General features: G+C 39.9%; 2 protein-coding genes across 3 annotated transcripts in view; one reads left to right on the forward strand and one right to left on the reverse strand.

The window, feature by feature from the left end:
* Positions 1 to 5,233, reverse strand: part of LOC125244974 (PARP1 binding protein) — an 18,306-nt gene extending 13,073 nt beyond the window's left edge. The window contains exons 1-4 of one of the 2 annotated variants that reach the window (XM_048155368.1): positions 5,063 to 5,233; positions 3,356 to 3,527; positions 1,730 to 1,963; positions 1,521 to 1,631 (exon numbers count right to left, since the gene is read on the reverse strand). In XM_048155368.1, coding sequence (XP_048011325.1) covers positions 1,521 to 1,631; positions 1,730 to 1,963; positions 3,356 to 3,505 — 495 coding nt within the window. In that variant the 5' untranslated portion in view covers positions 3,506 to 3,527; positions 5,063 to 5,233. Of the gene's footprint in view, positions 1 to 1,520; positions 1,632 to 1,729; positions 1,964 to 3,355; positions 3,528 to 3,752; positions 3,911 to 5,062 lie in introns of those variants that run through there. The other variant, XM_048155369.1, reaches the window with a different exon arrangement.
* On the forward strand, positions 4,390 to 16,344 carry nup37 (nucleoporin 37). Its single transcript, XM_048155370.1, has 10 exons — positions 4,390 to 4,527; positions 4,917 to 5,124; positions 7,792 to 7,916; positions 9,243 to 9,315; positions 9,694 to 9,788; positions 15,028 to 15,118; positions 15,275 to 15,456; positions 15,847 to 15,897; positions 15,977 to 16,070; positions 16,149 to 16,344. The coding sequence occupies exons 2-10, from the start codon at positions 4,969 to 4,971 to the stop codon at positions 16,260 to 16,262; spliced, it is 981 nt and encodes a 326-aa protein (XP_048011327.1). The 5' UTR covers positions 4,390 to 4,527; positions 4,917 to 4,968; the 3' UTR covers positions 16,263 to 16,344.
* Positions 16,345 to 17,734: the final 1,390 nt, after the last annotated feature.

Consider the following 17,734-nt stretch of genomic DNA (forward strand, 5'->3'; position numbering starts at 1 on the left):
CCCAGGGTGTGAAATTTAACAGGAAACAAAAGGGAGAATGAGAGCCAGGAAAAGAAAACTAGTTTATCTCGACATCAATCAAAAGTGCCAGAATCAACATTAATTGACCCATTGTTAAGCTCCGCCCTCCTTAGTTACTGTTGCAAGATCCAATAAGCTTTAAAATGTTCCATAGGATACTGATATGCTGATTAATTGTGCCAATTATGCCGGTTAATTGTTAATATTTGCCGTTTTTGAGGTTATTGGACAATCCAATATATTTATCTCTCTAATGGGAGTTACATTTCAAACCAGGTCAGCCTTTTCAAAAGCGAGTAGACAGGGGTTGGACAATGAAACTGAAACGCAGGCCAATATAGTGTTGGAGGATTCATCTCCATATATTCTTGGCCTGGTGGCCAATCTTCACTGATTTTACATTCCATCAGTAAGAGAAGAGTGTGAAGGTTGAATTAGTAGAGCAATAGCACAGCTGTACATAAAATATTGCAATCCACACAACATAATGGGAGACATATCAGAGTTCAAAAGAGGACAATTTGCTGGTGTGTGTCTCGCTGGCTCATCTGTGACCAGGAAAACAAGTTTTTGTGGTGTATCGAGAGCTATGGTATCCAGGTTAATGTCGGCATAACAGCAGGTAAGATGAACCACATCCAACAGAAGTAACTGTCGACGCAAGACGAAGCTGTCTGAAAGGGATGTCCAGGTACTAACCTGGATTGGATCCAAAAAACATAAAACCACCATTGCCTAACTCACTGCAGAATTAAATGCGCACCTCGACTCTCCTGTTTCCACCAAAACTGTTTATCAGGAGCTCCAAAAAGTCAATATTCATGGTCAGGCTGCTACAGCCAAACCTTTGGTCACTTGGGCCAGTGCCAAATGTCAGTTTCATTGGTGCCAAAGGTGCAAACCTTGGGCTATAGACAATGATGTGATGGTTTGGGCTGCAATATCATGACATTCACTAATGTGCTTGATGGGCCAAGGCCTCCCGAACCATTCTGGTGGACCATGTGCACCTAATGGTATCAGCATGATAATGCACCAATACACACAGCAAGACTGGCTTGATAAGCATGAAAGTGAAGTTGAACATCTCCCATGGCCTGCAAAGTTACCAAATCTAAATATTTTTGAGCCACTTTTGGGGTATTTTGGAGGAGATATTATATTATATATATATATATATATATATATATATATATATATATATATATATATATATATATATATATATATATATATATATATATATATATATATATATATATATACACAGAGTTTTAAAGGGTTAGAATTAGATGTATTTCATTTGCATTTAAAGTAATTTTTTTATTTCTTTTTGTAAATAGAGAAAAAGTGTTAATTTCCTTGCAGAAATTGTGTGTTCATCTAATTTGCGATCATAAAAATGGTACTATAAGTAAGATCCACAACAAAAAAAATAAAACAAAATAAAATATACACAACACTTTTTCTTAGTCTCATGCTAATCCTTCCCCAGTTACCTGTGGACTACAGATTCCAGCCTTGTTAGATGGAGTTGCGGGACACACAGGAAGAGATTCCACTTTTTCCAAACTCTCCTTTTCACCAATGAGAAACTGAAACAGCTGCATCTAGATATCGAGATAAGACCGCAGATTAAAGAATACACCAGAGATTAAAGATCTTTCAGAAAGAACAACCAAATCTGAGGCCTACTGGCAGCACTCACCGCGGTTAGGGGTTCCTCAGGGTCCTCATTTATCCGAAGCTCCTTGAACATAATGAAGACGTCAATCAAGTCCACAGTATTTGTGCGTTTCAAAAAGCAGTCATACTCTTTTCGGATGAGGTCATAGTTTTGTGGAAGAGGGATATCGTTGTGGGATAGCTGGAGCTTATCCAGAAGGAAGTATTTCCAGGCAGCCAAGACTTCACTCAAAGCAACACCAAAGTCCCCATATTCCTGTCAGGAGCAGAGCAAACACAGGGACGAGCATATTACGCACAACCGATCCACAGAAAATTTACAGATACGGAACAAAATGTATGATTCAATTCTTATGACTCATTATTTTTCCTATTGCTACATGTATAAAGCTGAATTTTCAGTAGCCAGTACTCCAGTTACATGATCCTCATAAATTATTCTAATCTGGTATTTTGCAGCTCAATAAACATTTCTTATTATTATCAATGTTTAAAACAGTTGTGCTGCTGAAGGGGATAGTTCACTCAAAAATGAAAATTTGATGTTTTTCTGCTTACCCCCAGGGCATCCAAGATGTAGCCGACTTCGTTTCTTCAGTAGAACACAAATATCATCATTTTTTTTTAACTCCAACCGTTGAAGTCCGTTTATAACGCATGGCAATGGCAACACCATTGTCAAAAAAACATGCACAGACAAATCCAAATTAAACCCTGCGGCTCGTGACGACACATTGATGTCCTGAGACATGAAACGATCGGTTTGTGCAGGAAACCGAACATTATTTATATCATTTTTTACCTCTCAAACACCACTATGTCCAACTGCGTTCAGCACTCGCTTAGTGAGGTCTGAACGCGCTCTGACAACGGAAGTAATGTCTCGCACTCATTGAAGCAAAGCGCGAGCGATCAGTTCCGTCATCAGAACGCATTTTCTGACCTCACTAACCGGATGCTGAACGCAGTTGGACATAGTGGTTGGTGTTTTAGAGGTAAAAAATTATATAAATACTGTTTGGTTTCTCACACAAACCGATTGTTTCGTGTCTTAGGACATGAATGTGTCGTCACGAGCCGCAGGGTTTCATTTGGATTTGTCTGTGCATGTTTATTTGACTCTTTTAGATGTTGTTACCGTTTCAATGCATTATACAACTGACAAACCACAACGGTTGGAGTTAAAAATCATCATTTGTGTTCTACTGAAAAAAAACAAAGTCAGCTACATCTTGGATGCCCTGGGGGTAAGCAGATAAACATCAAATTTTCATTTTTGGGTGAACTATCCCTTTAATATTTTTATGGAAACCATTTTTTTTTTTTCCCCAGGACTCGTTAATCTGTAGTATAAATTCAAAAGAACAGCATTTATTTAAAATAGTACTCTTTTATAACATTATCAATATCTTTACGGTCACTTTTGATCGATGTTATGTATCCTTTCTGACTAAAAGTATTCATTTCTTTTTAAATCTTTCTTGCCCCAAACATTTGAATAGTAATGTATGCATTTACAGACCTGAGAGATCCAAACTTTCATGCTTGGTGACTTTAAAAATCATTTATTGTTTGCAAAAAGTAATAACCGAGATTCTAAAGATGTGGAATAAGTCTTTAAACCAAATTCTGGACAATGCAACATTACCTGCTTGTTGACCCCAGCCACAGCAAGTTGTAGGACCATCAGCATCCCATCAGCCCCTTGAATGGTGGTCCTCTCAGAGTCCAACACCCTGTGACATTCTCTCCTGAAGACCCTGGTCATTGTTCTCAGGCTTTCCTCCATAACCACCATTATTCAGTCTTTACAAAATCTTCTACGGGGCCAGAAAATTGAGCAGGTCAGCAACAAAATGATTATGAGCAGACAGCAGAATATACATGCAACCAAGCCAGCATCACATATAGCTTTCCAACTCCACCACTGAGCTAGAACAGAAAGTCCAAAGACATCAAGCAAATCACAATAATAGTCAGGAACAAGAAGAGCCCCTTTGCACTTTATTAGGAACAGAACCTTCAAACCTCTTAGGTCAACTTACCAACACTGATATTTAGACGCGTCCTAGGTCTAAATGTGAAACATATGGGAAAACAGACGCCAGTAGATGCAAGTTATTATAAACGGGTGCGCTGCCTGTAAATTTAAATCCACAAGCCAGGACGCCTGGACCAATCACAGAGCGCGATGAGTTGGCCACGCCCCGTCAAACGGGAAGTCAAAAGCACAACAGGAACGGAACAGTCCTGTTTTCTTTCAAACCAACATGTGTATCAGTGTTTATTGTTGACAAGAAAATAAATAAAACTGGTGATGTGGAAGAATATGAGAGTTACATCCACCATTTCTTTTAAAACACAGTTTATGAGTGCAGAGGCAGGACATTTCCCCTGTGCTAGTGAATGAGAAATCAACAAACACTCCTTACTGGCAATAAACTAAAGCATTAATCAGTCGTTTGTGCATTTTATTAAGCATATCCACATTAATAAGAACAGTAAAACATTTAGCATGTACAAATGTATGATTATTTATAAGTTAACAAAATATAAATAAACTTGTGCATGGGGTAAAATTGAAATTTACGATAAATAAGTTAAATAAAGACGTGCATTAATACAAATTTCACTTTTTCTAATGATCCAAAATTCTTTTCTGATATTTCTATGGGCCTGCGTCACGATTACGTCACTAACCTGGAAGAAAACAAACGCGATCACGTGACCAGAAAGCGCGCTGAGAACAAGCGAGCGTCACATGTGTCCTGTGCTCGAGCTCACTCATTCCGCTAGACGATCTTCATAAAGTTATCCCAGGTTTGTCGTATATAAAGCTTTAATATTTATTTTCATGCGCATGAATCGGCTAGACTCGTTGCACATCAGTACTCTGTCTCTTATCTGTCAGAAGTGTTCAGTAATAACTTCGACAGTGAAAAGAAATGTATGGAGAGCGTCAAGAAATATAACTACGTTAAATAAATAGTTATGTAATTATTATATAACATATATGAGGTGCAGTAGAGATTAAGTTCTAGAGTTTATTATACAAATATTTTTGAATGAGTGTCTACACAGTTCACATTTCATCCTATTACAGCACATCAGATATAATACATACTGTACTTTTGTTAACCATTATGGCATTTTTCTCCAAATAAAATGCATTTTCATTTTGTTTTTTCCCCTGTTACTTTGTCATTTAGAAGGGAAAGTAACTCCTTTTCATCTAAATAATAAAGAGTCTTTTGATGGAAGATGCCAGATGATACAGTTCGCTCTGCAACCTACACAGTGCCTTGTGAGGACTATGTTCATGTAGTGGAGTTCAGTCCATATGACTGTGGCTCACCTGCCTCACTCCTGGCGTATGGAGGAAACCAGTATGTGGCCGTGGGCACTTGTCGTTTTAAGGTAAGAACAGTAGTCCACCGGATTAATCAGTCTGTTGCGAGGGCGCTCTATAATCTATAACCTTTTCCTTGAGATGTGCCTCACTACAATCCATCTCCAGCACACCTGTCTATGATTTGAACATTGATGAACTGGTTCAGGTGTATTTGATCACAGGTGGATCAAAGCACCCTAAGTAGTTTTCAAGATAACTAATCTTGAATATTATTTAGGGTGGATAGTATGTGGATGCAAGGTGGACAAAAGCACAAGCAGTTTTACTGACAAAGCATCCATGCTTACATAAAATTAAGGGGCTGTTTAGAACGGATTACTAGTATACTTTGTCCTGTGCAGTATATGCTTCATTTTTTTATTTATTTGTAAAACCAAGGCACCAAAAATCAACTTTGTTTCCTAAAAGTATCGCTTCCTATTGACTGCCATTCAAAATTAGATGTGTATACTATATTAAAATATTTTGCAACAAACTATAAGTTGCACATCGAAAGTAGATTTCATTATATTATATTAGACATTTGAGATAAACTCTTAAAGCAGGTCTAAAAGGGTTAGTTCACCCAAAAATGAAATATCTGTCATTAATTACTTGCCTTCATGTCATTCCACACCCGTAAGACCTTTATTCACCTTCGGAACACAAATTAAGATATTCTTGATAAAATCCGATGGCTCAGTGAGGCCTGCATTGACAGCAAGATAATTAACACATTCAGATGCCCAGAAAGGTACTAAAGACATATTTAAAACAGTTAATGTGACTACAGTGGTTCAACTTTAAAGGTCCCGTTTTTCGTGTTTTTTTGAAGCTTTGATTGTGTTTATAGTGTGCAATATAACATGTGTTCATGTTTCGCTTGTAAAAAAACACAGTATTTTTCACATAATTTACTTATCTGTATACCGCTGTTTCCACTGTCATAAAAACGGGCTGATGACTTCCTTGTTCTATGAAGTCCCTCCTTCAGAAATACGTAACGAGTTCTGATTGTGCCAGCGGTTCCTGTGTTGTGATTCGACAGCAGTTTAGCGCATCTTGCCTGGAAAGGTCACGGCTCTTACCATAACGTGGAGATGCACGCGCTCAGTGTTATTGTAAACATGTCTTTAATTTTACCCTATCAATTTGAGCCGGAATCAGACCCGGTGATTGGACTGCGGGATGAAAATAACAGCGTTTCGACGACATGGCGACAAACACACTCTACAAACGCAACTCTTGTGTATTCCTGTGGGCGGAGGTTAGTCAAAAAACTGTTTTAGTGACGTCATTAAAGAAGGAAGTAGAGGGATGTAGTCCAAACTGGCCGTTCGATGTAGGCGACTTCTGTTAAATAAAATATCTCGCTTGGCATTGAACTTTGAGCTTTAAAATTTTACAGATTTTATTTATACTCTAACAACAACATTACACACTAACTAAAGTTTGAAACATGGGATCACGAAGAACGGGACCTTTAATGTTATGAAGCGACAAGAATACTTTTTGTGCGCCAAAAACAAAATAATGACTTTATTCAACAATATCTAGTGATGGGCGATTTTAAAACACTGCTTCAAGAAGCTTCGAAGCTTTACGAATCTTTTGTTTCGAATCAGTGGTTGTGCATGTATCAAACTGCCAGTCACGTGATTTCAGTAAACAAGGCTTTGTTACATCATAAGTGTTTCGAAACGTTTAGAAATTTCAGTGGTTCACGTGACTTTGGCACGCTCCAAACCATTGATTCGAAACAAAAGATTCATAAAGCTTCGAAGCTTCATGAAGCAGTGTTTTGAAATCGCCCATCGCTAGATATTGTTGAATAAAATCATTTTTTTGGCACACAAAAAGTATTCTCGTCGCTTCATAACATTAAGGTTGAAGCACTGTAGTCACATGAACTGTTTTAAATACGTCTACATTTCTGGGGATTTGAAAGTGTCAATTATCTTGCTGGTAATGGAGGCCTCACTGAACCATCTGATTTTTATCAAAAATATCTTAATTTGTGTTCCGAATATGAACAAAGGTCTTACGGGTGTAGAACAACATGAGGGTGAGTAATAAATGACAATTTTCATTTTTGGGTAAACTAACCCGTTAAAAGCATAATATTGATTTATGGTCATTCATCACAATAGAAATTAATGGTCAATTCTAATACAGTTATGGGATATAGTATTGTCTACTACAAATTTTGGCAAAAGTATTAGGTTGTCTAGGAAATTTAGACATTGAGAAATGTGCATAATATATGCATACTTCCCTTCTCTATGGTAGGCAAAAAACAGTGTGTGAAAATAAAATGTCCGAATTTACAGTATTCATAAAACAGTAGGCAAAATCGGTTTACTATCGTATGAGTCTACAGGATAAGATTTGTGAATGGCAGTGAAGCCATGCTATAGGTCACATGATGATTGTAGTACATCTGGATTGCATTCAAACTAAAGACATTCATACTACATAAAATATTTTAACTGTGGCAAAGTAAGTACCTACTCAGAGAGTATGCAATTTCAGATGCAGCCAAAGTACATAATATGCATCCTACAGAAATAGTATACTGTTCCGAATATAACCATCCATATCTTATTCCATAACTATCCATGTCTTGTCTGTGTGTCAGCATTTGAGTGATGGTGCATTAAAGTGATGAAGCCTAGTGATTTATTTTTGTGCAGGAGGAAGACACAGAGGTCGAGGGTGTAGAGTTCACCTCTTTGCAAGTGTTCATGCATGGAGTACGCGTGGATGCCATCGCATGGAGCCCTGAAACCCGTCTGGACAAGCTCCCTCCGGTCATCAGGTACGGCTTTGAACATGCACTGCTTTTTTTATGCAGGGGTGAAACCCATTGAGACTGATGGATTATAATGTGACATTGTGTTTGTAATAGAAGATGTGGAATTATGATGATCTATGGAAGGAGCACAGATCTTGATGCCAGACACCATACAGTTCATCTACAGCCGGGTTTTCATTCTCTTCATTAGAGGCTCAGACACAGCATATGATAATTGATTTATTTTACCGCACCAAATCCTGATATTCTTTTAAATGTTAGATAAATATGCTTTCCATGTATTGCACTATTGAATTTCCCTTCCTAATTGATGTCTGAGTCAATTGCGATATTTGAGAGTTGAGATATTTTACCACACATGCACAAACATACTCATTTTTGTTCAAATAAATGTGCTTTCTCAGAACATGTTTTTATCACTGAGAGACCCATTTTCCAGGGGTCAATTCATTACCAAGATTTGTATGTTCATGTCAAGCAGTGGAAAGTGTCTGTCACAGCTATAGTTTGATCTGGTTTGTATCAAGAGTCTAATAAGATGTTGTCAGTCTGACATATTCTTCCTTAAGCTGTGAACTTGGGAGTGTTCTGCTCCCGGTGGGGAAGTTTCCTGTAGCTTTAGCAGCATGGGAAGGGCAGAGTTATTTCCTGGCCATGCTGTGGTCAGGGCGGAAGGTGTAGCGTGCTTAACTTTGTGCGCTGCCGCTTATTTGGGTTTATTTTCTTCTTAACTGTAGGTGTACCTCTTGGGAACGACGTACTAGAGATCTTATTAAGGTTTCCTGGACGTGTGGGTTGAAACAGAGTCAGAGGTTATTGACAGGTTGACTGGTTGCCTGCTGGTACTGCTGGCATGGAAATGATTGGTATCGTTGTGATGTTACGCCATCTGCGCAACAATCTGGCCAAAAACAACTCGCAAATGAACATGTTGATAGAACTTTGTGATTGTAATTGGACCTTTTGTGGCAAGAACTCGTGTGATTCTTATTTGTTAGAAGATGTAAGAAGATTTTGTGTCTGTGTGTGGTATAGTAACATTAAAATGTGCGTGCGATTCTCTAACTGAAAGTGTTTTTCTTGTCAGAGGTGAGTTAGTGTAATTGTGTGAATAATTGCTGCTGCTGATTAGTGGCAGAGATGTTTTATTAGGTTTGGTTGGATTTTGAACAGACAAATGTGAAAGTGGCGTGATGAAATTCTGACTTTAGTTGTTTGCCTTTAACATTTTTAATCTCTCCAGTGTTTTATCTTCTGACTGTGGTTTATTACACACCCACGTACATGATGCAGTGCTTTATTTGATCAATTTTTTTCTTCCTGATTCAGGTTTTGCACCGCAGCAGCAGACAGAAAAATCAGGCTATGGACATCCGAACTCCAAAACAGCTGTGATGTAAAGGTAGCTCATTCATGTCTAATATTCACAATATATTCACAATGATTTTGCTGGTGATATAAAATTAAGCAATATGTCAATATCAAAATTATTTTAATGTGCTTTTAATTGGCTGTTAAACTTCAGTAAAAAAAAAAAGGCGCTTAATTTACGTGAATCAGTTTAAAAGGTCTTCAAATAAAAGATCGGTTGAACTATCCATGAGCATCATCACTCAAAAAGTTTGAATATTGTCAAAAGGCTGAAAAATATCAATATATAACGTCAAGGTGTTGACTGTACACCCATTCATCTGTATGGAAAAGTCTGTCTTTGTCCTTGGCTGACTTGTTCACTGTATGAATGTTGTATTCGAATTCTTTGATTTCTTGTGTTGCCTAGGTGATGGAAGGCCACACCAGCTACATTAATCATCTAGTGTTTGAGCCTGCAGAGGGAAAGCAAATAGCCTCTGTCAGCGATGACCACACTTGCAGGTTAGTTGCACTTTAGTCCGAGTGTATGAGTGTGAGAAAGCGAAAATATATGTGTGTGTGTGTGAGTGTGTTCTGTTCTCTGTTAATGATGCAGAAAGTCTTGACCAAATTTCCACACTGAAACCCGACACTAAACACAACACGGCTTGCCGTTGCTCTGCGTAAGCGTCAACCGCCACTTGCTTGCACAGTTTTTCTAAGTAATTGGTTAAACGTGGAAATCCAATCAGTAGCCATGGCTTTTCCTCTCCACGGCCACAGTTAACGAGCTCCTTGAATGTGGCCCCACCAATCAGCCACTGAGGTAAGTGCGGTTTCCTGGCAGTCAGAGGTAATGTAAGAGAGCACTCCTGGAGTCTCGGGTCTTCCCTTTTGCGTCAGAACCATGTAACTGACACACCTGGATGTTGCAGCGCTGTGGCCTGCCACAACTCAATGGCCCGGCTTTAGTCTTCCCAGCTTGCAAACCTTAATGGCTTCAAGGTGGATGAGGACCAAGACGGTAGTTTTCCTTCTAGACATCCAAATTTCAGCAACTGGATCCTTTATGGAGACCTTGCCATGACAGTTTTATGGTATACGTCTTAAGGTTTGGATGGTGTAACCATGCTTTCTCAACATGGTCAGGTGATTTTGCCATTTCTGTGCCATTGGCTTATAGATATTACATCCTTTTAATATTGACCGTCATCTTCCCCATCAGCAAGCTTGAAGCTCTGCTCTGAATCCAGTACATTTCTTGATGCACACAGTGCAAGTGTCAGCATGTGACCCCATGTCAGCACTGACCCATTGCGTTGTGATAATGTTTTCATACACTCATCATAGGGGTGGTGTGCCATTGAGAATAAGAGTGCTCTGGGTCCATCGCTCTCCTCGCAGCTGTTTTATTGATGTTGGTGGAGCTTCAGGCTGTGATGAAAGGAGGAATCACTGATCTTTATCACAGCCGGGGTGAGACTGTTTCAGTTTGCAGCTTCGGCAATAATGGGCTTCTTCTCTGCTGGATCCTGGATGTACTGAAATCCCTTTTGTAATCCCTAACACCCCTAAGACTGGCCCAGTTAGACTCAGCTTATTATTTTGATTAAATAATAACCGTTTCTTATGAATAAATCATGGCCCACCCGACAGCACAGTAAGGTGCAAACCACTGCAGTTACCATATATTACTAGTCCTGAACTGCCAGCTCGAATGAGAGATTTGATATCATGATTTGAGATTTGGTGTCTCGTTGTGGTCATGCTTATAAGGAAAACAGCCAGATGTTACCCATTGTGCCCTCCAAAACCATACTTAACCCGTGTCCATCAGAATTTAGATGCAGATAGTTGAGATATGTTGCTTTGGTCAGTAGATTTTGTGTCAGAGATAGTGTGTTTGGTGAGAGAGGAGAGGGGCCACTGAAGGGATCGAAGCAGGAAACATCCGCCATAAGCCTCAGTCTCCCTCTCCTGTGGAGCCAGAGAAAACAGTAGAGCGCTCCATCTGCAGAAAGATTTAAATTCTGTCACGTTGAGAAAATATGGGACGCAGGAGGAACAGCGAGGTGGAACAAGAGAAAGATCAGGTTAATGTTAGAGAAAGAGTGAACCTTTTCCAGCTAGGCCACACAAACTGTGCTTTTGATACAAATGTGGCTTTCAGCTGGAATGTTTTTGCGTGCGTGACACCTTCCCTGCTGAAAAGACCCAACTTTTTTATTCAGCAGTAGTTTGGGATGCTGGTCCCCAGAATGGGATGCTAGTATGGTGGTGTCCATACAATGGTTCTTAACTTGCTTATCCAGCAAGCCTCAGTTGATCTGCAGCCTTATCAGAAAGCATGGAAATTCACTGTGTTCTTTTCAGCAGAGTTGTTCTTTCACATAGGTATTTAAGCTTTATCTTTCCTGCCTTTTAAGATATTGCCATTGAGGGTTAATTAACCACCTCAATCTTAGAATCGGCTCAAAATCAAGCAGTTTCAGATCTTCTGGTGTTACGTAATTCTCTGTGTGTGTGCCGAGGAAAGAGTGCAACATGTTTCCTTTGATTACTGTTGGGAGTGCAGGTCACACAAGGAAATGCTGAGTTGACAGGGTTCACTGTAGGAGAATAGGGCATACCTGCAGTTCTAGAGTATGAGAGGTAATGCAAGGAGTGTTCTGTTGGATAGAAAAGTGGTTTGATCCAAAATAGAACATCATAAGTAACTAATTTGAAACTTAGGTAGCCACTCCACTTGACACACAAATTGCACTGTGCGTAATAGGCACAGGAGATTTGACTACAAATTGTGCAGTGCAGGAAGTTCCAGTCCTGCTCTTAGAGGGTCACCATGCAGGTGTGTTGGAGCAGGCTGGAGTTAAACAGGAATATGGTCGTCCAGGATTGGACAAACCCGCTGTAGAGTTTGGCTTTACTATGCTGCTAAGCTGATGACACGATATTTCTCATCTTAGGATACATTTAATGCTGTCTTAGAATGTTGCTGCTTACGGTTTGAACCACCTTCCAAAGGTGCATGTGATGCATGTGAAGACTGTCTTTACTGTCAGAAGAAATTTGCAAAAAAAAAAAAAAATACTTTTAGAGGTACAACAACTTGTTACTGGGGCAGTACCATCAAAGAGCCATGTTTGTACCTTCTATACCCCAAAAGGGTGCATATTAATACCTTCGAATATGTACCCTAAAGGTAGTAATATGCACTCTTATGGTACTACTATAAACCAGCTCACTAGGTTTTGAAACCAAGCCATTATATTCTATAAAGTGAGTCTGGTGACGATGGCTGTTTTCTGGTTAGTTTTGTCCGCCAGTTTCTGTGTGAGGTTTTAAACTTTTCGTTCCCTTCATGATTGATAAATTATACTAGACCACAAAAAAGTCTCATTTTGGCTGCCGAGAACACCTGAATGCAAACAAAACTATTAACACTGTTGTTTTAAACGGTCAGGTCAGAACTGTTATTCATATCATATTTGACAAAGAATTAGCCTCTGACCTGGTCACCACCATAAATGTTTGTTTCAACAGTTCTTAACTCAATTTCAGCATTTCTCACCCCTACCCCATCCTAAAAATCACATTGCATGCTCAGCTCAGCTTCCCGGTTGTGCAGTGTGGGAAAACACAGACAAGCCAGACAGACCCTCCCCTTGTTTTCCCTCTTAGATCTTCCGTGACTTCAAACACTTCCATCTCTTTCAACTCGTATTTTTCATAGCTGTTGCATGTTATCCCACAATGCTGCGTCAGTCATTGAAGAGCCTTACGCAATAGCAGTAGCACATTGTCTGTGATGCTTCCCACTTTTTTGTGTGCTTAGTGTCTTAATCCTCATTTGGCTTTGTCAGGGTTGTAGAGAGCTGACTTTTCGCCTCCTTGAATACCCTGGCGGTTGTCGGGGCTGGCGGTTTTGCGTGCAATTGAACTCTTGCTTGGCGAGGGGTTCTGAGTAAAGGGGTTTTAACCATGTTTGTGTGGTGTGGTCTGAAACCTCACTCAAAGGAGCTTGATCAGAGCAGAGATGCCCCAGACGAGGGGAGACAGTTCAGGAGTTCCTGGCAAATGTGTTGGACAGAGCTTAGGTGCTTACAAAGACCCCTGTCTGGGAGCTGTTGAGCATGAGGCATGTCCTCCAAGTACCGCCTAGCTGAAGATATTAATCTACCCAACTGCACGGTTGACATTCAGACAGGCTTTGGAGTTCTTTTGGCCTTCATTTGATGAAGACTTCTCAATGACCTCATCAACCAAGCGGTTGTGCGTCTTTCCTATTAATGGAGGGCTTCTTTTTTTCCCCCTCTCTTTCTCTTCCCCCCACGCTTTCCCAGAAAACCTCCATAGTTTCAACTCATTTGAGGGAACTTGTGGTTCTCTTCACTCAGGCCTCTGTGATGTGGTAAACCCAAGATCTGATCTCCAGTAAAACCATCCAGAATCTGATCTCCAGTCTTCTCCATCCAAATGATTTATTGCGTCTGCTTGCAGGCCTCTTGCTGTATCTGTACTTGCCCTAGCTTGCCTTCACAAACTTCAAGAAGCAGATTTGGAGTTAAAGTCTTCTGTGCCTTGGAAGAAAAGACTGTGAGGTATTGGCAGTCCTGCTTCTCTGTGGAAATCCAGGTCAGCTGCAGGCAAGGGTTCCTGTAGTTCAACATGGTGCTAGCAACTCAAAGGTCATAGGTTTGATTCCCAAGGAACACAGTTACTGATCAAATGTATACCTTGATTGAAGCCCTGAAATGATAGTGCATCACTACTGTCTACTTATCTATAGGTTGAAATCTTGCCGAAATCCACATCTATTGAATTGTATTCAAACTCTGTAGTCTTCAGTCATCCTGTTGTTTTATTTTAGGTTAGTGGTTTGTGGTCTTTCATTGGCAGGAAGTTATTTTTAGCATCTGTCTTTTTTTTTTCTGTGTGCCTAATTGAGCTCTTATTAGGATTATGCTGCTTTTGATTAGTGTCCTGTTTCTGACAGCTCTTTTTTTAGTTTGTGCGTGCCTTTGAAAGGGTAAGAACTAAGAACACATGAGGACGGGGTGATGTAATAACCCATTTATGACCTCAGTCTTTTTTCCTGTTGCTGGCCTATTTTCTCTTTTTAATGTGACCTCCAACTTTATTGCGCCACTTATAATTTGGATTATATTGTGAATTTCTTAAAGTTCTCATGAAATAAAAATTGTCCCTATCTACTTTGTTAGCAGACATTACTAGTCTTGTGGCGAATTAATCAGAGCAAATTAATATACAGAAAAAAATGTGTTTGTCGTGGTAATCTTTAATCAAAATCTATAGAAATTTGCTTACGCTCTGGAATGGCGTTCCTTCTCTGAGGACGTCAGTTTGACTGCTTGGGTTGAATATCCTTAACCACTCCCCTCCAACCGTCAGTCTGCTATGAGCAAGTTTCTGCTATATGCCATTTCACTTGGAAATACAACACTGAAGTAAAGTCGGTTGCAACGTTCACGGACACTTTAACACTGGAAACTAAAATGGGGGAAAACGAAAAAGAACGTCCATGTAGTTAAAAGTGCACATGGCTTGTTTCACTCCGTAGTAGTTTTTTTAGAGACTTTATCCCTGTTTTTCATGTAAAATTTAACCTACACAATGTTTTGATCAAAGTACTATCTTTTGCCCATCATTCAGCATAGATTTTGTTAAATTATGTCCACATAATTCATCTCTGCATTATTGTATTTTCCTGAAGATTATATTGTTGCTTTCCTTCCTGAAGAGTGTGGGACCTTGATGGTAATGAAACCACTTCATTCAGACTGCGTTCCCCTGGTATAAGCGTCTGTTGGCACCCCGAGGACATCTGTAAGGTCAGTAACAAAAGTCTGATAGATAAGTAATGTGTAATTTTATTTCATAACATTCACCCTTTTTAATTTGCATTCAAGTTCCAGATTGTCAGTGTGGTTTCAGACTTAAGGATCCCACTCTACCAAAATAAATCAATACATTTTTGTTTAATACAGTTGATGGTGGCAGAGAAGAAAGGCACTATACGGTTCTATGACCTTGTTACACAACATGCCATTCTGTCTCTGGACAGCGGGCAGATGCCGCTCATGTCAGCTGACTGGTGTCTCACAAACACTATTAAGGTTGGAGCTGTGGTGGCCAATGATTGGGTGATCTGGGACATTACCCGCTCCAGGTAAACACAACTTTGTCTCTGTGGTCAACGTCATCGTTCATGGTTTGTTATGTTTGTGCAGTGAGTTGCTTTTAAAGCAGAAATGTTTTGTGCAGTCAGCATGACCCAGTCATATTGTCTGCTTTCTCCTCTGTTCTACTTAATTTAGTTTATCTTTCTGAGAATCAAGATTTTGTCCATAATTTGCAAAACACATCAACTTAGCTAGAGAAAGATACCTGCGTCAAATAAAAAGGCAAAAGTAGAGAATCAATCCTTTTAAAGTCTTACATGAACTCCTCCACACTAAATCACCATAACGACATTCAAATGAGCAGTTATGCTGACCATGATGTAATGTGGGAGTGAATTAAACTGTCTGTAAATGATACTGATGTGTTTTGCCTGTAGTTATCCACTTGAGAAGAGGCCAGCTCATGTTGGCAAGGCAAGACATTTCAGGTAAATTTTTACTATAGATCAGATCATTATTTGTTGGACTGCGTTCATGACTATAATGTTGGTGGCCTCTCTTCTACAGATGGTCAAGGGCAAATGAGAATCTTTTCGCTACCACAGGCTATCCGGGAAAAATAAGCAGTCAGTTACTGGTGCATCATCTGGGCCATCCACAGGTTTGTAAAATAACGTACTTGTCTGATTATGTGTTACTTACCTACCTCAAGTCTCATGGTACACAATTGTCATTGCAGCCTGTGATGATTGGTTCAGCGTCTGTGGGGGCTGGTCTAAGCTGGCATAGAACCCTGCCTCTTTGTGTTGTCGGTGGGGACCGAAAGCTGTTCTTCTGGATGACAGAGATGTAACCTGGATAGAATTCAACTGGAGAGTGTTTCTGTTTTCCTTTTTCAATAAATAAAGTCATATTTTTCATGTGCTGTCACTGTACTTACTCCACTGTGTCTTATTTTATAGGTCACTTGGGTTAGAACTCAGACTAACAATTGTGGGAAACAAGACACTTTTCTCTCTCCCTGATTTTTTTTCCCTTTTTCTGCGAAGCATTGTATCAGTGTTTTTGGTGTGGTGTTCTGCCAAGATGGCTTAAAGTTGAGCCAAAGGTCGCCAAACGGCAGGAGCTGGCAGTTTTCGTTGCAGAACAGTTGAGTGTGAGAAAAAAACTCTGTACAGGTGCTCATATAGACCGTCTCATTGACTCTACCAGGATAATAATCTGCAGTCCCATTCCTAACACTACAGGGGAACTTCCTCCACTCGACTGTGACGCATGTGTGGTGGGGGAGACAGACGCAATGCTATTTGTGCTTCAACAGTTGAACCCTGAAGATGAAGACAAGCATGGGAAACTAAAGTGCAAGGGGAACACAAGATATGTTTTTCCAAGAAAAGCACAGGAGACTCTCAAAGGGGGGAACAAGGGTTCTCTCAGGTCAATTGTGCTAAGCAGTTGTGTGGGCAGGAAGGTGCGAGGCCAAAAGGTAGAAAAGTTGGGTCAATAACAAATAAGAACATCCACAATCTTATTAGTTTCAAACATTGTACTTAGTTTTTACAAGGATGCTCTCTATATTTGACAATAAATGTAAAGTTCTGTCATGAAACTCTAGATGGCACAGGCTAATATGTCCTTTAACTCAGTATGCTTGCAATCACATCTATAGGGGCTTTCTCACCGAATAGTTCTAGGAACTCAGTTTGCGGCATTTACGCTAAAAACCGGTGGATGGAGAATGCCGTGATCTGAGCCGTGTTTGTGTCGTGGGTTTCGGGATAACGGACATAGAAGGTAACCGCATAATTTACGTGTCTGGAAGAGCAAAAAGTGGGGCTAAGATACGAAAACTCCTATGACAACTTTCAGTATTACATATTATCGAGGAGGAGAAAAGAACACAACCCTGCAGACAACAGGTATATGCTGTTAGCGCTGTTTTCCATGTTCGTGAAGTAAATATGTTTACACAGCTTTTTAAAATTACTGGGTGTCGGTGTTTGACATCCATTACACTTACGTCACTGATAATTCCTATAGAGCTGGTTTAGACCCTACTCTGAAGTAGGAGCTTACCCCTTTTCCACCAAGGCAGTTTGAGTGCTGGTTCGGAGCCAGAGCCTAGTTTCAAATCAGTTCTTTGTCTTTCGACACACAAAGCACCAGCTCCGAACCAGAAAAAGTGGTTCGTAAGAAGCACCAAAACATTGCTGGGCTAGAAGTAAGAACCGCTTGCGTCAGGGGCTGGGGGCGGGGTTACTGTGACCAACAAGAAACTTGTGACCGCCATTTTTGAAATAGCAGCTAATCGAGCTAATAGCAGCT

The sequence above is a fragment of the Megalobrama amblycephala genome, linkage group LG14 (assembly GCF_018812025.1).
Source record: "Megalobrama amblycephala isolate DHTTF-2021 linkage group LG14, ASM1881202v1, whole genome shotgun sequence".
Lineage (NCBI taxonomy): Eukaryota > Metazoa > Chordata > Actinopteri > Cypriniformes > Xenocyprididae > Megalobrama > Megalobrama amblycephala.

Bases quoted from the DNA above. Each gene is read 5' to 3' on its own strand.
- nup37 (XM_048155370.1), top strand. From the start codon at position 4,969: ATGCCAGATGATACAGTTCGCTCTGCAACCTACACAGTGCCTTGTGAG. The intron at 5,125-7,791 runs GTAAGAACAGTA...ATTTTTGTGCAG, and splicing joins TGGGCACTTGTCGTTTTAAG to GAGGAAGACACAGAGGTCGA. The intron at 15,898-15,976 runs GTAAATTTTTAC...TCTCTTCTACAG, and splicing joins GGCAAGGCAAGACATTTCAG to ATGGTCAAGGGCAAATGAGA.